Source organism: Ursus arctos, unplaced genomic scaffold, assembly GCF_023065955.2.
Source record: "Ursus arctos isolate Adak ecotype North America unplaced genomic scaffold, UrsArc2.0 scaffold_5, whole genome shotgun sequence".
NCBI lineage: Eukaryota > Metazoa > Chordata > Mammalia > Carnivora > Ursidae > Ursus > Ursus arctos.
In genome coordinates, this window is record NW_026623067.1 from 66361967 (window position 1) to 66382819 (window position 20853).

General features: G+C 41.0%; 1 protein-coding gene across 1 annotated transcript in view; it reads right to left on the reverse strand.

The window, feature by feature from the left end:
- The window catches only part of HAPLN1 (hyaluronan and proteoglycan link protein 1), a 71658-nt gene that overhangs the window by 25930 nt on the left and 24875 nt on the right, over nucleotides 1-20853 (reverse strand). The window contains exon 2 of the mRNA XM_026498664.3: nucleotides 6555-6680. Within this exon, the coding sequence (XP_026354449.1) occupies nucleotides 6555-6654 (100 nt within the window). The 5' untranslated portion in view covers nucleotides 6655-6680. The remainder of the gene's footprint in view (nucleotides 1-6554; nucleotides 6681-20853) is intronic.

Consider the following 20853-nt stretch of genomic DNA (forward strand, 5'->3'; position numbering starts at 1 on the left):
CATTTCATTCCTTGCTTTTCTGTTTATAACCATTGTGTATCATATATGTATCTTTGTGCGTGGGCGTGCGTCTACTGTAGTCACTATGTAGCTGAAGAAAGGTATTGCCGTGTTTGACTTCTAGCTATAGTTTAAAGAAACTGATTTTTCGTATGCCCCCATTTAAATAAAATAACAGATAATGCTATCTTCTCTCTGTAGCATTCCGTAATTTTCCATCAGTTATCATAGTCAGTGGTCCCATATTCCTAGTAATGTCTGTCTCTCCCGAGATTAAAAGCTGCCTGAAGGCAAAGACCATGTGTTTTGTTCATCAGTCTGTCCCTAGTGCCTACTGGAGTCGGAGCTTGCTGTAGCCTGAATGTTCGTATCCCTTCAGAATTCCTATGTTGAATAGTGATCCCCATGTAACGGTCTTTAGAGGTAGAGCCTTTGATGTGTGATTAGGTCATGAGGGTGGAGCCCTCATGAATGGGATTAGTGCCCTTATAAAAGAGACCCAGGAGGGGTCCCTTGTTCTTTTCCATCATGTGAGTTCACAGAGAAAAGGCAGGCATCTATGAACCAGGAAGCTTTAGCTCTCCTCAGACACCAATCTGTCACTGCTATGATTTTGGACTTCTCAGCCTCCAGAACTGTGAGAAATTAATTTCTTTTGTTTATAAGCCCCCTCCCCAGTCTATGGTATTGTCTTACAGCAGCCCAAATAGGTGTGTATATGGATGTGTGCAGTACATGGGTATTCTTCCATACATACGTGTATGCCTATATATACATTTCCTTCACGAGGGGATTCATCTATTACATTCATATGGTGATATTCTTAGTTTGATCAAATGATAATCCTGTGTTTAATGTAATTGGTTCTTATCATTGTATTTGGCTTTATGTCCTGTCATAAACTAGTAGATTTTAGAAAGGTCATCTAATACTCATGATGTTGCTAATTTTTATAATATCATGATTAAATTAGCTGATATTTTATAGCTAGTAATTTCTAGATAGAATTATTAATATTATTAATAATGTATATGTGTATCTAAATGCAATTTGGAAAATATACATGATCTTTGCAGATTTTGCATTTGTGACAAATACCATTACCCTGCCTCAAAAATACAAAAATGAATTAATTTAACTTTTCAAAACAGACTCAGAGTCCAAATGAGTTTTAAGTGGAAGAGAGAAAATTAAGCTGGAGTAACACTTATCTAGTTCTCACATGAAATTTTGGCTCTGTGGATGGTTTGTGGTCATACATTATTAAATTCACTCCACCCTCTTTGATCCACTCTGCACCACCAGATCCCGACTCTGCAGATATTACATAAGGAACAGGATAGCCTTGCAGTGGCCATTCGTAAATCAAATACTCTTCAAAGCTCCATGCACACATCAGGACGATTGCTGCCTCCCGCCCTGGTGGGCTCTCATGGAGTGTAAGATGCTGTGGCAGTGTGGGAGCCATGCATACAACCGAATTTGTTGCCAGACTCATAATCCTCTTCCTCATCTGCCACCTCTCATTCCATGAACTAGAAAGACATCTTTGAGCTTTGGAAAGACTGACTAGGACTTGGTTAGGAAAAGTACCTGATGTTTGGTCCTGGATTTATTCAACAAACATCTGTCGACTACCTACTACGTGCCAGGTCATGGTTTAGGTGACTGGAATACATCAGGCAGGATCCCTACCTACCCTTGTGGAGCTGAGGAACACACGTTGCAGAGATGGATACAATTACGTAAAAATAAGTAGAATAGATAACCAGTGCTGTAGAGAAAAGGAAAGGAAGGTATGAGAGAGATCGGGGCACCAGAGGAGTTGATATGGGATGCAGTCAGCAGGGAGAATTCATTGGGAGAAAGTGGGAAATGACCCCAGATTTAAAGAAGGGGAGGAGATTAGCAGACAGAAGCTTCCCCTCATCAGCCAGGCCACGTGGGACAAGCAACATAAAAGCTGTGGGTCTTGATTTCCTCATTGGTATAAAGGGAGATTGATCTAGATGACCTATACTAGTTCAAGTTCTTCAATCCCATAAATGATGATTTAACTTACACCAACATCACAGAACGGAAGCAGTTGTATAATGTTCATCTAGCCTACACCATGTGTCATGCGTCACTAAATGCTGTGAATGGCACAGGATTTCAGAAATTCTCATTATGACAGTAGTCATTTGGAAGTATCTCATTACATTCATTCATTTTTCGACAGACATGTTAAGCACCTACTGTGTGCCAGGCACTGCTATACAGTTGGGGTATTCCAAAGGTCACGATGTGATGAGGCAAGGGAGGCACGTTAACACGAAGGAATACACATTACAGTGGAACAGAGGAGTTGTTTGGGACACATATGGGAGGGACGGACCAACCACACTGAGTGGGAGTGTTCACTTCCAGTGAGGGTTCCAGATATACATTAGTTTTTCCTCTTATTAGACTTTCAAAACATTTAAATTAGCTTATACGTGTTCACCTTAAATATTACTTAAGTTTAGAAAGCTTCAGTTTCCACAAGGAAAGTAAAAATGGTCAGATGATGTTTAATACTATTGGGGAAATCTTAAATTGTGAAATTAAAGAGGACAAAGAAGGTGACTTATAAAATATTTACTTCCTTAGAACTAGGAATGATGTGGTTAACAAATGGATTTGAAAAGATGACCTTTTTCCAGCAGGATTTGTGCTCCCTTTTATATTTAAAAGTCATTTTTTGTTGCTGTTATTATTTTCATTAATATTTTTTCCTAAGTTTTTATGTAAATTCCAGTTAGTTAACATACAGTGCAACATTAGTTTCAGGTGTAGAATTTAGTGCTTCAACACTTCCACACAACACCCCCTGGTGCTCATCACAAGTGCCCTCCTTCATCCCCATCACCCATTTAACCATCCCCCCAACCCAAGCCCATCAAGGTCAGTTTTCCTTGATGGCTAGGAAGTGATTACCATGACCGTCACAGCTATTATCTATTGGGAGCTCATTGTGTGCCCGGCTCAGTACTAGGTGCTTCTCCATGTGTTACCTGATTGAATTCCCACAAAGCTCTATGGAATCTGTGATCATGCCCTGTTTTCTAGATGTGGTAACTGAGACTTGAAGAGATAAATAAGTTGTCCAAGATCTAAAGCCAGTAAGTGGCAGTAAGGCTAACGCTCTTGAACTTGTCATCAGAAGACCTTTTCTTGAACACCAGAGGCAGGAAGTGCTGGCTCTCCGACCTGGGTAAGGTCAAGCACTTAAATATTCAGCGCACCTGTAACTACTTTGCTTTTCACATTGGTTAATGGTCAAGTGGTCACAACATTTCTCTTCTCTCTTAAGACTTGTATTTTAAAAAGTATATTCATCATCTCTGAACTTCTACTGGTAATTGAAAGCCTACACAAAGTGTTTTTGGACCCAATCCAAATATTTTAAAAATTGTGCTTCTGTGTGATTTGGTATTCCATACAAGATTCTTCCTAATGATCTCAAGCTTCAAAGGATTTAGAAGTTGTTTGACGAGGCACCTTATGAAATAAGGAGTATAATCCATTAGTTCAGAGTGTTACCAGAAGACATTAACGGAAGCTATCTCTTCCTATGGAAGTAATTGAGGAAATCACCCTTCCCTACATTGAGGGCAGTGAATGACTCACAAGTGAAAATCTTGACTACGCATTTTCAGCAGACTTCATGGATAAGTGGAATTTGCTTTCTCATGTAACCAAATTGATTGAACAACAACAACAACAACAACAAATAAAGGGAATGGATTGGTACTCGTGCAATTTTATTTAAAGCTGTGTTTTTCCCCATGGGAAGTTGGGAGAGTTTTCATCATGAGAAAATGCTTTTCACTAGCAATGCTTTTCACAGGGGCCTACACTTGCTGTTTTTTTCTCCCCTGGTAACCTGACTTTCTTTCTTTCTTTTTTTTTTTTTTAAAGATTTTATTTATTTATTCGACAGAGATAGAGACAGCCAGCGAGAGAGGGAACACAAGCAGGGGGAGTGGGAGAGGAAGAAGCAGGCTCATAGTGGAGGAGCCTGATGTGGGGCTCGATCCCAGAACGCAGGGATCATGCCCTGAGCCAAAGGCAGATGCTTAACCGCTGTGCCACCCAGGCGCCCCTTTCTTTTTTCTTTTTTTTTAAACCCAGATGAAGTTTTTTGTGCCTATATCTCTGTGGAAGCTTCCATGACAAAATTGGGAGGAAGCCTTCAGAAAAATAATTAGGTGACTCTTAACGCATGAGACTCAGGAATGTGCTAAAGTGTTAAACGCCATCATGGCAGCCGAGGAGAAATCGAGGATGATGGGCATTGTTCCTCTAGTATCATTTAGGCCTGGAGAACTTGGAGTACAGGAATAGAATTAATGAAAAATGGGAGCTAGAAAAGGTGTTTTTGTAATAACATGAATTTTGACCAATTTTCTATCACTGAGAGCAGCTCATACTGCTTATCAGTCCAGTTCAGGAATTTGAGATTTAGATTACCCATTTAATCTTCTGACTCTAAAATTCATATAAAATTGTAGGAGGATTTCAGCTCCCTTAAATTCCTTCTGGGCCAAGTTTGATAAATAACAGTTTTAAATGTGAGAAAATACTACAGTGTTTCAGGAAGTAGTACAGGTCATCTGCTTCAGTGATTATCTGCTGTGCTCTGGGAGTCACGTTTGTGTCGTAAAAGACAACTGAAATTATGGCAGACACTTGGAGGTGTTTCTCTGAAGGACTGAAGAATGTGGAAGTTCAGTCTGAATGCAGTCATAAAGGAAAAAGAAAACTTTTTATTGAAGAAAAATAACGATGATGGGTATTTAGAGCAATTTTAAAATAAATGCCAACCTACGGGCATAGCATCATAATCTTGTCCTAAATCACATTTCAGTGTCAACTTCCACAAGCAAAGTATAGGCCTTGTAGTTTTATTACTTGAAAGCTGTGAGTAACTTTCTAAGAATATGAATTTACAATTAAACTGAAGTGGACTATCAAGTCACTTAAAAAAAATTGGGTAGTGTATGCAAATGTTCTGGATGATTCTGACTGCTTGTGTCAAAACTGCCTTTGCACTAAATTTCAGCAGGGTATATGGGATTGGAAAGGCTGGAGAAACAGAAGTTTTCCTCACTGAGAAAACTTGAGTCTGACTTACAGACTTCTCAGCAGTATTTTAAAAATGATATTTTCATACTCTGGGTGCAATTTAGACTAAATGTTTTGTACATGGTTAATAACGTAAAAGAAATTTAATAATTACTTGAAACCACAGCCAAAATTTATTTTACATAGGATTTAAAACTGCTATTGTTAATGCCTAGCTATTACTGTTTTGGCTGAATTGAATTCCATGATTAGATGTTAAAGGATGTTACCCTTCCCCAAGAAATCTCTGTGTGTAAATACCGTTCAGCCTTCGGGAAACAGCTTTGATTCTACTATATGCATGAAAAGAAATAGCTGAGTCAGCAGCTTGCATAGTACAATTTATGATTATATAATTCCTTTTCACAGTCCAACATGGGGAAACATAAAGCTGGGGGAAGCAAAGAGAACTGAAAGAGAGATGTCTAAAATAGCTAGACATTGTCAAATTCAGAATTCTATTTGTGTTGTCGGAATATATGCAGGAAAATACTTCTAGCAAGACGTACACTATCATTTGACCTTCACAAACCTATACTTTCCAACAGTGGATGGCAGTTTCCTGAGACTACGCTTTTGACCTTGAAGATGTAATTTAATGTTTTATGTCTCTTGGCAGACGTATAATGCCTCTTGTCCCCAAGCTGAGTTCATCTAAAATTAATATCATCATATGTTTAAGCTGTGAAGGTCTATAATTCTTATTTTAATTATTCAGCATCCAAGGGCAAAGAGAGACGCTACAGCTCCTTTAAAACTCTCTTTTTCTTATTGCATAAGTCTCTCAGCTTTCTTAATGCAGGATGTCCCTCATCTGAGGCTGGGACTGAGGAAACAGCTGCGTTGTACTGCAGCCTCGACTCTTGCTCCAGCTCTCAGGCTTAGGATTCAGCTGAGCTGGGAAGAAAGATGCAGGAGCAATACGTTGCTCGATGGGAAACTAAAGCTTTACCAGGGGAGATGGTCCTAAGGTGAGTTACTCTCTCCTGAACCTTCGCTTGTCTGACTGGCATTTTCACATTGTTTTCCTTACGATGACTCTCACGGAATGACCTTACATCCTAAGTTGTACTTCTTCTGTCTCCCCCCCCTCGCTTCCATTTAAGCAAACTTTATGCCCTGCATCCTGCTTAGAAGATAGCGACTGTACTAAAAAGCCTTGGACAATGGCATCAACCCCTGCAGCTGGACATTCTCAAGCCATTCCACTTGAATTGTCCTCAGTTCTTAACCCTACTTGTAATGCAGTCGCAGTCAAAAGCCAGAGAGCATGCTCACCAATGAACAGACAGGAAAAGAAAAAGTCAATGCAGCAGAACTAAAATTCAGAAACACCAACCAAGCATCCCAACTCCAAGTAACTTGAAATCAATTTGACTTTCAGAAGAGAAGCTGTGTTTTCTTACCTTGGATGTGAATAACTCTGTCGTGATCTAGAGTGTAGTTGTCTGGCTGATGATCGGCCCAGCAGATGGAAATCAGCACCAGAAGAAGTAGACTCTTCATCTTTATAACCCAAGGAATCTTCTTCACTGTGAGAGCAGCACATACAAAGAGGCTTGTGAGATTTGGAAGCCTTTGGAGGGTTGCACTGCACTACTTCTTACCGCCTTATCATCATAGAATGGGTCTGTAAAAATATTTAACCCAATCTGTTCAGAAAGTTGCTGTAGCTGTCTTTGGGAGCTGAGGACGGCAGCTTTGAACAATTCCAGTTAGCCTTCTGTAGCCAGAGTCCGAACAGTGTTTAACTCTATCTTTGCAGCATTGTAAATCTAGACATTTAAATCAGTATTGTTTTGATACAAAGAGTTACAGTTGGTTACAAAAAGGTATGGCAATGATATAAAAAGACTTTAAAGAATATTTAAATCTCTGAATTTGAAGTTTTACTTAACAAGACAACGGTTTGATATATACGGATAGGAGTATCCCCCGGTCTAATTAGGAACTGAATCCTAAACCAGGGCAAACGAAGAATATTTGCTTGAAAGTTGACATCATCATTCATTTCACATGTGGCTGCTTAAGCAGGTTAGATTTGCTTGGTCTGAATAAAAAAGAAGACCCCCCGCCCCCCGCCAAAAAAAAAATCCCTGGTTGAGCAAAAGCAACACATTTATTACAGATTCACTTACCATCTTAAACATTGCTTGGGTCGACGGTGAAGAGTTGAAAATGAGGGACAAACTAGGTTAGAGTTGTGCATGCTACCACTGCAGTCATCCTGATTGATTTTTCATTCATTTCTACCTCAAATGATGACGCACCAACTTGCAGCGCCAGGTAGGGTCTCTGCAGCGAGCAGAGGCTCGGCTGCGGGCGCGTCCCCGCCAGCCTCCCGGGGCAATCAGGCGGACGAGCAGCCGAACCGGACAGCAACGCGCGGCTCTGGTGCAAGTGAAAGGGGCAGAGCCGTGGCTTGGCTGTCCTTCATTGCAAGACCAATTTGAGAAAAGGGGACACGGTCCCCCCAAACTTTGCCATCTGAAGGACTAAAAAGTGACTCCAAGTGATACGAACCTTATGACCTTGGCAGTATTTGCCAGGCAAGAATTTCAGGGTCGCTCCTCTGTTTGCATGTGAAAGCTGAGGCAAATATTAACAAGGGCTTTCTTTTTCTCTCATGCACACAGTGGCCTTAACAACACTTGGCTATTTTTAAAACTGAAATTGCACAGTACTGGCTTCTCACACTAATTTGTTTTTTCCAGGAAAGCCTGACTCCCTGGAATACTTATTAAAGAGCTCTGAGTCTGTTCCTGGAGGTCCTTGCAGGCCAGCCTCAACTCCAGAGCCTGATGATAACATGAGTCACGGGCATCCCCTGTCTCTCCTGGGACAGAGCCACCTCCCTGCATTCTCCCCTCTAAAACTCGGCATTGCTGGGATGCCTCTGGCTTCAGTCATTCATGTTAGCTTTACTCCTTTTCTTTCTCTTCCTTATGTCACAAAAAGAAGATGGTGGACGGGCAAATTACAAAACTTACTTTTCCAAAAAACTGAGAGTGTCACCTTCAAAATTCTACCTGAGTTGCTAATCTTATTTTCTCAAGTTCACTTGCTTGTTCCTCTGAGGGCTTGCGGGAAATGGTGATTTTTTTGAACCTACGGACATTTGTCCATAGAAATATCACTGACAGATATTACCAGTTTTCAGCCCAGAATTGCATTTTGGGTGAATTAACATAATAAAGGTGATCTTTTGGAATTTGGGATGTAATTGGGGCAATTACATGCACAAACATAAAACAATGGGCAAACCGGCACAAGAGGTGTTGGGGGCTCTCTGCTTGCCACAGGAATCAAAGAAGAAGGAAATGTGGAAGAGAGTGTGAGGAAAGCGTACGGTTTCAGTAGTTAAAGAAAGGAGAAATTCTAAGGGAGGGATCAGAGGAACAGAGGCGGAGAATTTGCTATATTAATTTTCCCATTCGTGTGGTCATTTACATCATAATTTATACACACGCACATGTGCCCACTTTTAGACTTGCACATCCTACCCCTACAGTCCTCCTGATTTTTATTCACTTTCACTTAAAATACATTACACACAAATTTATATGTCTCCTTTAATTCCATACCATGGTATTAAAAGTTCTATCACCAAGGGTTCATCTCATTGAATTAGCATATTAACTGTCCAAGGACTCAGTTTTTAATTGCAAATGCCCCAGGTGGGCACGGGGGATAAATAATAATTCCAACAGCAATTCCTTTTCATTGAAAGTCTATTTGCCAAGTGCTTAGGCTCAGCATAGTGCCTACAGTGGCTCATGCAATCCTTGAGACCGTGAGACCAACATTTTTAACGTGTTCTTTGTTTAATCGCCTTGTTTATTCAGGCTCTTTAACTTGAACCGCTATGATCTTAAAACCTTAACTTGTGTTATATGTGAATATACGCTTTTTGCCCCAAGACCTACATGGGAGAAGTCACATAGCACTTTCTTTAACATGTTGTGCCCTGCCTCATTTCTACTCACTTATAGTACCGTCGGGGACCATGAATACTGCTTTGGTGGCTCCCATGAGTACACACACACACACATACACACACACACACACACACATCATCCTCATCTTCAATTGAAAAGCATATGGCACATCCTCAGTGATTCGGGTTAGACTAGAGGCCACGTCAGGGAGCGCGTCCGAGCACCCGGGCATCGGGCACTGCTGGTGGAGAGAGTGGGAGCTATCTTGGCTACCTTGGCCGCATAGCATCTGTCTTACCAAAAGAGATGAAACTAGGAAAACGAGCACTGGGGACACACTCTTCAGCAAACAGCAATACAACAGGAGGTATTGCATACCAGATGGGGGTCCTGAGGACAAGGGGGGGCCCAGTCTGCATGCTGGTCCTCAGTGAAGGAGGCCTCAGGCCTAGCGGGTGGTCATGCGAGTGAATGAATTGAATCCTGTTGGTTTGCGTTTTGTTTTCTCTGGGTATCCAGCTACGTTAGGAAAGCAATTTTTAGTTTTGGATACTAGTAAAAATTCAGGAAATTCGGGGGACTCTTATACAACCAGTTATTACCAGCCTTGAGCTAGCGCTCAGTTCAACTGCAGCTCACACATCGATGGTCTTTCTTCAGCCTCGCAGGCCTTGCTGCCTGAGGCCACGGTCAGTTTCCAGAGTTCACATGGAAATGTCTGTGTTCTCGGTCACGGACCTAGGATGGGACTGTAATATTACAGTTCTGCTTTGGTGATAATTAAACCACTATTCAGAAGCAAGATACTGTGGCCAACATAAAAGTCTAATAGTTTGATAGAAATAAAGACGTACTAATACCAACAGTCTAATACCGAAGTGGCCAACTGCTAGTCCTTAAACGCCTATTGTGTTAAAATTAGTGTTAGGATGGTAGCTACACCTGTGAGCACAAGGTAACGTACAGACTTGTCAAATCACAGTGTTGTACACCTGAAACTAATGGAACGATGCATGTCAACTGTACTTCAATTTAAAAAATAATAATAAAATTGCCGTATTCGGTAGCAGGGAAATAAGCCAAGCGGAAGGTGCGCACGCTGTTTTCTGTGCCCTGAGCGCTATGCCACGTGTTTCTTGAACAACTGCTACATGCGAGGCACTGCCCTGGGAGCTTCACCTGTTTAACTACTATTTCTCAAAACAACCCAACGTACCCATCCCAGGACCCCGGGATCATGACCCGAGCCAAAGGCAGACGCCCAACCGACTGAGCCACCCAGGAGCCCCAAAGAAGTGTATTAGTATACACACTTTTAATTTCAGAAATAGAGTCAGTGTGGTGGAGTCCCAGGCATGTAAAGCAAGGTCCTGGGGATCTGGGCAGTCTGACCCCACAGCTGGCACTCTCCAGCACCGTTCATGGTGTCCTGTGTGCCCTGAGGAATGCCTTCGGCTGTCCTCGCTGGTTCTCTCCGATCTCTTCAAGTTCACGCAATTCGGAATGCTGTCCCTCATCCCTCTCTCACGGGTTATAGGAGTAGCACTTATCACAGCCCTGTTTGCACAGACATGTTTGAGTTCAACGTCTCAGTGCTTTGCTCACTGTGTGCCCAGGACCCAGGACCTCCTTGTGCCAAGAGGAAGAATGAATGGAAAACTGGACCCGGGAGAAACCGCCATAGGATTAAAGCAGCCAAGACTGAGGAGAGTTTAACACTGTTTCAAGAGTTACCTCTATTATTATAGGGAGGATGGTGACAGTTACTTTTTTCCTCCACTGAGGACATCATGACATGCACCAGGTTTCAATTTAGCACTTGAAATTTGGTTTAAAAACTATAAGAATCAATGCAAAGTTTGCTGAAGATTGAATAAGAATCTCATTTAACAGAATTACTTTGAAATAGACTGAATCTTTTCCTCCTTGGAATCTTTTAAGTCTGATCTAGTTATAAGCAGAAGAGGGTTCGTGATCAGTGTTTCTTAAAAATTGGTCAGTGGTACAATGAAATGAAAACAAAAATACAAAAGAAAAAAAAGGAAAGAGAAGGGACTGCTAAAGAGCACTTCTTCATTAGATTACATTAATTCATTTAAAAATTTTGGGGTTTTTGTGAAGTAACTTTTTTTTTTTTTTTTTTTTTTTTTACATTTTTGCTGTTAGAACGGCCTTTATCTCATGGAATTAAAAATTGCAGGCTTCTCAAACTGTATATTCTTTTTCATGTTTAGCGATTTTTTAAAAAAGCGGCAATCTGATGCTGGGTCCTCAGGTGCTCTGCTGTTGTCCATTGGCTTCGTTCTCTGCTTCGACCCCCCGGGTCCGCGCAGTGCGGAAGTCAGACCTCTGACCCAAATGATAGCTAAAGAATTCAGACGGTGCATTTGAATTGTTCAGTGAGGAGGGACAAGTGGATCTTTACCTAAGCCCAGGATTTCTCACACACAATGGTGCAACGCAGAACTGCTTGGAATATACCCAACACTCGAGGGAGAAGCCATAATTAAAAAAAAAAATCTTTGTTCAATGATACAACTCCCTTCAGAGAGTGAGTCTGTATAAACGTCAAGTGAACATAGCATTTTCCCTGTCACCTTGCATTGTTCTACGGAAGCACCAGCTACCAAAGAAGCGAAAGAGCATTTATGATGCCTGAATTAGATGGCCGGCCACGGACCCTTTCTCCCCTGGTTGTGGTCAGTCTTTTGCTGTCTAGGATCCTCATGATTCCCAGAATAGTCTGCATCTTAAAATTTATGAGTTATTTCTTTTTCTTCTCTTCCTCTGTATTTTGAAATCACCTACTTTACTTCCATTTTCCCTCTAAATTTTCCATCGTTTTATCTTTTCTTGTTTTTCTTCTCTCCTATTTCTCCATTCATTGCGTATGAATCTCACCCAACCTCTCCATTTTTCTCTCCACTGTTCTCCTCTTCCTATGTTTTATAATATTTATCACATTATTTGATATCTGACACAATCATATGATTTATCATCCAAACCAGGGCACAGAGTGAACAGGAGAACTACTTCTAACTAGATGGAAAACCAGTAGCATGGAACTTGGAGCTCTCCTAGGCAGATGGGGAGACAGGTGTAAGTGTAAAGGAGGAAAGGGAGAATTTCGTTTCAGTCCTGGCTCTGCTATTTCCTAGTTATGTGATCCTGACAGAAGTCATTTGGCTGCTTTTGGGTCATGTGTTTTTGCCACCAATTGGAATAGTCAATGACAATGTCAATGTCTTATACACATTGGTTCATTAGTTGCTATTGTTATTGCGTAATTTTTTGTTACTGGAGAGTTCAGGCCCTCTATTCTACTCATATTGCATTTTAGGACTGTCCTCCTCAGCAAATAAATTCATGGATTTTAAAGGGATAATATCAATAATGCTTGTTGAAATAGCAATTCAATTTGCTTACTGCTTTTGGCTGGTTATTCTTTGCTCGCTCTCTCTCTCTCTCTCTCTCAGAGAATACTGATGGAGTTAGGGACAAACACAGCATCCCTTCATTTATCTAAGTGCATTTGTTCATTAAACCATCTGAACCTGCTTTAAATAATTCTTGAGATAAGAGTTAGACTGCCCCCAAACCAGTTTTGTGAAAGGATTCTGCAGTGGTTTTGTTTATAGGTTTTCCAAAAAAAATTGAAAAAAGGCATACATGAGTAGAAGTACAACTTGTATTTGGTGTCCAATATAGTGCTCAATTCTGCAAGCTTTTGTTGAATACCTAGGGTGTGCGGGGGAAGCAGTGCATATACATATTAACCAGTGTAGGGACTTTTCTTGTTTTCAAGTAGCAGATTGGCGTTGCTGGATGAGTAAATGAATGAAGGACATACAGCAGGATTCCAACACTTCTGGGTTGTAAACTATGTAAAACCCTAACCTTAGAGTGATGCTTAAAAGTCGCGAACATTTCATTCAAAATTTATTTGCATGCAATACCTTTACTTGGAATTGTGTTCTCTATCCCAGCTCACGCTGAGCCTGGAGAAGCATTTCCGGGTATAGTAAAGATAGTATTATATACTTATTTTATATCTTATTTGACTCATTTTTCTACTATGAGAACAGTAAGCAGAGTAAACTAGGCCTCTCCAATTTTGTGGTGTGTCCTCTTCAGCCAGGAATCTCTTAAAACGGGATAATACCACTGGACAGGTAGTTGTCAAAATTCACTCATATGACAGGAGGGAAAGAATATAAGTTGTAACTCTAGTAAAAGAGGACTTTCTTGTCCTTTGTGTGTTCTTGTGACTTTCACGTGTAGCCACATCATGCCGGGGGGGTTGGCAGGTGTACGCAGACACACCGACTCGTTCTGACGTTACGTACTTAAAAATGTCTGTTTCGCTGTGCATTTACGTGGGCAGTCAGTAAGACTCTCCTCTCCGGTCGCTCACAGGATGTCACACACTTGCTCTCAATATATTCCAATATGCGAATTCTAACTCTAGTGGATAATTCATAATATGTTGGAGAAAAAAACTGGTACAAAAAGTGGACAAGAAGACTTATGGTTTCAAAGTTCTCGAGTGTAGTAGAAATCACTCCAGTAGTTTCGGCCTATTTCTGTCAGCTCCGTCTAGGTACTATCTGCAGGGCTTCTCACCACCTACTCAAAAGCTTTTCAGTTACATGAGATTTCTGAGTTTTCAGGGTTGGGCGGGAACATGTCATCAATAATTAATAGTTTGTTTCTTAACCGGATGTTGTCAGTAGAGGAAGTCAATAAATACATGGTTAATGTAGTAACAATATATGCATTTTGGTGGTGACAGTAATACTAAAAGAAAATCAACCTCTTCCCTGCTATTTATCTCTGGAGAATGTATCCTACATTTGCTGCCCTGAAAGCCATAATTTTACCATAGAACATTAAAAATTAGACTATAATCGATATGACTATTATATTGCTATGCCCGTACAAGTGCATCCTTCATGGAATACAGAAGAAAATATTCATTTTCTATCATTACACATAAAGGAAATGGTAAAAAATCAAAGCACATCATGGAAAATCAGATCTGTCAGAATAGAAATGAACATTGCTGCCACTTCTCAGTCTATGTCAGAGTTTCTTTATATTTCAATATGCTCAATGCCGACACAGCGTGTTGGCATTATAATAGTGACCGGATTATGGGACTAATAAGTCCACATGGTAGAAATCATTTTGACTAAAATGATTCCTTCATTTCTGGCCTAATTTGCCCCAAAACTAACAATGAAGCATATAAGTATGTTAGCGTCATTCTGGAAAAAAAAACCAACAACTTTTCTCTAAAAAGTGAATAAGCGTATTCTAAAGACTATTCTTGCCAGGCATACTTGTGTAAGAAAGACCTTATTTTATAATTTATTCTTTGATCCCGTAATCAAAAATCTCAGTAGTGTCAACAACAAAGCATTATAGTGAGTAATATAAAATTAAACTTCAAAATATTTTTTCTTAGTGTATAAAATCAAATGACTTATTGTCATTATCAGCGATAATAAATGATTTCTGAGCACTGCACAAGGAATTTGGCACTAAATTAAGAACTCTGCAAGGGTAGATATATTCCCTAGTGAATTGCAATTCAAATAGAACTTAAGCACAGGCATTTAAAAGAGATTGAAAGGCCGCCTTTCACCAAAAATGTATAGTAAACAGGTTTTTCTGAAACATTATAAAAGAATGACTCTATATATGGAAGAATATTAAGAACTTAGATTGTTAACTCATTGTTTCCCTTACAAATAACAAATCCAAAAACAGACTACAGAAAATAAAACAACTTCCATGTTGGTTTTTATTACTTATTGACATCATTTTAAAACCATGGAAAATAACTCTCTTCTTTATTTTTTAATGTGCAAATATGAATAAAATTGACGAGAGGAGTGCTCTTAAAATAGAAACAAGTTTAGACTCGAGCTCACATGCCTTCGACTGAACGAACGGAAACCTCTACAGACCTTGTAATTTGAAACAAAAGTTTTTAAATAAAATATTTAGAAGTAGGGTTTATATGAGTAGAAAACTGATCATAACATCACTTTTAATTAAACTGTTTTTGAAAGTATTTCTAATTGAGCTAGCAAAACAATATTTTAAGGCTCCATTTCATTCACAATTTTAGCATTTCTTAAAATGTTCAAAATTCCAACAGCTCTCAGGTAAATGTTATATTAACCCTGGACCTAAAAACACACCTGAAAATCATCTACAAGACAGCTTTGTGGTATCGCAAATGCGGCAGGAACAAGCTTTCTACATAACACAAAACCCAGCTCGAAACGCACCACTGGACCCCCCATGTAATTCTAAACTAGTTGACAGACAGTAAGAATCAGGCAACTCACATATATTTTATACGGTGATCAGACTCTGAGAAGGTGTAGAAAGATTTTAAATATATGTCGGTTCTGATTTTTTAACGAAATACAAGGAAGAGTTTTATGATCGAGATTTACTGAGGTATCTGGTTGTACTAAGTCATGATAAAAACAAGAAAATCCATTAATGTTCCTTAGCAGCAGAAACTTCTGTCTCCTCTGGGCTTGGTGCAGTCTCCACCTCTTTTGGCTGCCACTTTTAAGGTCTCTTCCAAGATCCTGAAGCAAGTTTACTATTGGTTCACATCCTACGTCAAAGCATGATCCTCATCAGAATTCAGTTCATTGGCTTGTGAGTAACAAAGCCTGTTCCAGTCCAAAAGGCTGTGTCTACACAGCACAAAGGGGGAGAATACAATACTCTCCAATGAACTTGGCAAATATCAACAGCTAAGCTCATTAAATTAAGTTTCCGAATTGGTTTTATGAAGTGAGATACAGCCCAAGAATTCACCTTGGTAGGTTTTTAAGTTATAGTGATGTTTGAAAGTGTTTTATAAGCTTTTGAAACTAATTAATCCTCATTTACATCTTCTTTAGCTGAGGCATTTGTTCATTCTGAAAACAACTAACACCATTTAACCAACCTTCTTTATAGGCACTGAAGTACTGTTTTACTCTGTCACTTAGAACTGACTACTCTAGATCCAAAGATAGCTACATAATTTGTAACTTTCTTTTATAAATAACAATGTCATTTAATACTTTTGAGATATATAAAAATATTAGGCTTATCTTTGATTCAGAACCAAATAACCATCTACGAGTACAAAACGTAAAAATACGGGCAGTCTTCTCACAAGAAGTAGGGAAAGTATGTGCACGTAAATCTCAAAGGTTTTTCAATCCTCGAATACCATAAAATCACCACTCCCACCCTTCCCACGGACCCCTTCCTTTCAATCAGGCTCCAAATTCCCACCACTAGAGTTACCAACACTAAGTCTGCCAAGGTCTTTTCCATTTCAAAGGTTGACTGTGGCTTTGTAAATTTTCAAGGAGAGTCTCAAGTCCACGCTAGCGAGAGAGCAACCTAGCGGTACCATTGTTCCTGGTTGGGTTCTGTCAAAGTTCAGAGGAAAGGAGCAACCATAAAAGCTACCTTTTTGCTCTTGCATAATTTTCGTAGAAAACAACGGTCATTCCGTGAACATAAAAGACCCAGATTCTCATCACTGCTGAGCAAAGGACAGTTGGGGGTTATTTCGGTAGTAATGACTTTTGAATATTCTCTTTCACCTTGTGAACTTTAGCAGGTTGGCAGATGTCGTTATACCCAGGTGATGAAATGTAATCCTGAGAGTATAGGACCTAGAAAGCAAGAGAAATGGTAGCATTGCACGACTCTCCAAAAAAGAAACTGCCACCCAAAACCAGCACATACACACCCCCGCACATACAGAGCTCTCAGCCATTTCATTCACACGTTGGTAATAACTGCACACCTGAAAATAATTTGTAGTGCAAACTATGGAGCAAATACTGAGAGAACCACTACAGATATGAATGTCATGGGAAATAAAATGTCAATGGCTGATTCAGAGATTGGCTTCTAAAAAAGCATGCGTGCTTTTGTAAGCAACTGTTTAAAGGGCAAAAGCCCCTACTGCTGAGAAGCACTGAGAAGAGAAAGGAACAAGAGAACAAAGAGGAGGAGGGGCAGGAGGGGAATGGGGACTTGGGGAGAAGGGTGAGAGACAGAAGAAGAGGAAGGAGAGGGGGAGGGGGAGGGGGGAGAAGGGAGAAGAAAAACACAGCAGCTGGGAAGAGGAGAAGGAGCAGTGCTCCTTTGTGCTAATGGACACCTGAAAAAGGCTGCCCGCAGCAACAGTCCCCGGAAATGGGAGAAGTGACGTGAAGGACAGAAATCAGAAAAAAGAAAAATCCACCAGATAGGCTAAGTGAACAATCTGAGCCGATTCCGGGAAAACCCAGCCTTATATAGCTTCAGGGTCCCTGAGTTATGTCCTGGGTCGTATTTAGCCACAATTCAAGTAATTACCCACTGAGCACCACTTTTGCAAGTGGGAATAAGGCTTCAGATCCCAAAGCAGCCCCCCTTCAGGGTGCTGCGAAGGACTAGAACAGAGCAGAATGCTAAGTGCATGGAGGCACACGCAGGTTACTACTGGGGAAAGACGAGGGGCTCCCCACTATGCAAGGGAAACGGTACCCTCCGAGGTTGTGCAACCCGCAGCCTCAGCAGGCACCTAACCCAGCCTGGGAGGGCACAGGAATGGTTTTACGAAGGAGATGATGGCTCAGCTGGATGTGCAAGACAAGGAAATGGAGAAGAGGGCAACAGATCTCGCCGTCTATGGAAGAGTATGTGCCAGGAAATGAGCGGGGGAGGCCTCGGGCTGCTGGGTGGCGGCACACAGCTCCGCGGGACCCCAGAGTAGGAGACTCGGAATGGTGACGGGGAGAAGCCAGAGCCAGGTTGGACAGGCAGCCAGGGCAGGGGCAAGAAGGCCTCGCCTGTCACCCTTATATGCATTCTTCCCGACGCTAGCAGGTAACCTAAACAAAGCTTCACCGCTACCACAAATTGTTTGCCTTATCTTTACATAGCTCGAAATAATATCCTAAAAATATAACTGTTAGAACCCGTGACAAAGAAGGATTGTCTTAATCGTGTCACGTACACTCTATTTAGTAAGGAAGAGTGCCAGTGTTTTACAAAAGGAAAATGTAAACATTTTTAAGTATCTCAGGATGACTTGTGGTTTTGGATTTTCACTTACTCTTCAGGAATGCGAGGTTAACATAGATATTGCTGTAAGTTCAGCATGAGCGTAATCACAGAGCACCCCCCAAATTTAGTACATTTCCATATCGGGCTCTATCATAAGACTGTTGACTGTTGAAAGTAGTTCTAGGAACGTTGTATAGGGTTCAAGAGCAGAATCCAACCGCTTGCACGGGTGCATAACCACTGCAATACAAGCTCTGAAAGGGTAGAAACTACGTACCACAATATTCTCTGGGACCCACTGGGAGCTCAGGGGCATTGGTTTTGCACCGTGCACTGCAGAATGCATGGCAACCCCGGGTGTTATATGGTGCACCACCTGCACAACCCTGGGTTGTAGCCCTCTAGATGTTAGACACACCACACACATATGCACACAACTTCTTGAACAAATCATCACATTTCACACCAATGAAGGAAATCATATAATTTTCAAATGATTAGTGAAGCCCTTAAAAGTGATTCCATGCTAATGTTACAAAAGTTTAGACCCGACTGAGGACAAGAAACCATATTTTATGAGTTTGTATTATTTTATAAAGATACTCCTAGCACCTAGTGAGTTTTCAGTGAGTGTACAATGAAGGAATAAAGGGTATTGGCATCTCTGCGGTTCTAAGCACAAGAGCGAGCCAGAGGTAACTAAACTGCTATGAGCCCTTCCAGCCCGCCCAACCTCAGCCTGCCATGGGCAAATGTTGCACGTTTGCTGCCCATCTGAAAAGCGTATCTCCTCTAACATAAAAATACCACTTTTGGCCAAGGGCACACATCTGCCTGTACCTTCCCGCAAGTTTGTCCACACACAAGTCCATTGTGGGAGAACGTAAAGCAGAAAGGTAATGAAGGCGTTTATGGCAGCTCTCGCGCCAACTGTCCACCTCGTCTACCTCCATAGCCAATGCCCAGCCCATCTTATTGAGAGAGAATTCTCACGCTGATGGGAAAGAAGCATAGCAGAAGCCACTGCAGCCTTAGTGTGAGTGGGCTGACACTTCATCAGTATTTACCATTTTATTCCTTCACCGGTGCTCTGGAGATGGTCTGGAGTTGCGCTGCCACCGACGGCAGCGTCAAACAACAATTAGGGATGTAAAATGTCGTCAAATGGCGGGGCGGATGGGGGGAGGCAAGAACAAGACCTGAGATCAAATTATCTATCTCATTCCCTCCTACCTGCTAATTTAAAATTTACCTAAGGATCGTGCCCTTTGATCCACTCCTTGCATGATTATCTGACCTCTGTCTTGAAAAGGCACAACAGGCCAAACCAAGACGCAGCTGCTACTTGAGGTGAAAAGGTAGAAGAGGGAACAAGACAAGTCTGTCTAATATAATCACCTCAGTGAGGCTTTCTGAACTTGGCTTGTCTCTTCCTACACAGCTTCTAGAAACCTCCCTTGGCTTGTAGGAGAGGCAAAGATAGTGAAATCCCCAGACTTGAATTTTTACCTGAGTTGGTAAGAGCAGCAATGAAACGAAAAGGCTCAATATCGTTGGACTTCAGGTGGAAATTTCTAGCAATGAATTCTGAGGCAACCATGGCACCTCTTCAACTGTTCATGCTGACTGAAAATGGGATAGAGCAAATCCGATGCCAACACAGACACGTGCCCCATCCCGCACCCACCCTGGCCATTTTAGAGACTCAGCAAGTGAACTTAGGAAAGCCTTTGACTCCACAGCGCCAGGGCCAAAGGGTGAGAGAAGTGAGTAAAGCAGGTGGGGTGCAGAGTGACACCAAACAAAAGAAAGCCATTTAAATTTGAGGAAGTTCAAAGAAGAATAAGGCTTATTTTCTCTACATCTGGAAGGGTGTGTTGTTTTTTTTTCATTCCTGAATTTCAAGGGAAGAATTTCATTCTGTAAAAATGCCATTGGGGGAAATAAAGTTAATAGGTTAAGTTGGCTGTTTGTAAGTTAAGGTAGTTAAGGTGAAAAGTATTCTAAAATATATACAAAAGAGCAAATATACTTAAAAATAATGAAAGGCCTCAACATAACTGGTATAGAAAGGGCAACTGGTTATTAAAAAGAATTTTAAAAAAAGACAGGAAAAGAGGAAAAGACAATGATCTCATTGAATCATTAACCTCAATGATCTTGTCAAGTGAAAATCAATTTTTAAAAACTGTAGAATTGGCAAATATTCTCTCAGTATGTAGTGAAAGGCCTGAGGAGCCGCCCGCTGTTTCTCCCAGCGAGAGGAACAGCATGGCCCTCAGTTAAGGAACCTTGACCACAATTTGCATTTTTGGTGATAGTTTAGGCAGGTCTTTGCAAAATAACCCATTCAGCAAAAGCATATATTTCGGTTTAGTCATCTGCATAGACAGAATAAATACCCACTTACTGGCATCATATTCAAGGCATTTATTCCACAGTATTTCGGAGGCAAGTATGTAAAACACAATCCCTGTCTCCAAATCTCTCTCACCATTATGGAATCCAAACCAGGAATGACCTCTTGAAATCCCACTGGATTGCATTTGGTGTTATACTAATGTCATTAGATACTCATCTTCCCCCACTAGAATGCAACCACCTTGCCTGGGGTGTCTATCCGTCCTCAAACCTCCAGCGCGCAGGCTGGAAGAGTGCCCTCATACTATTCGGCAACCTC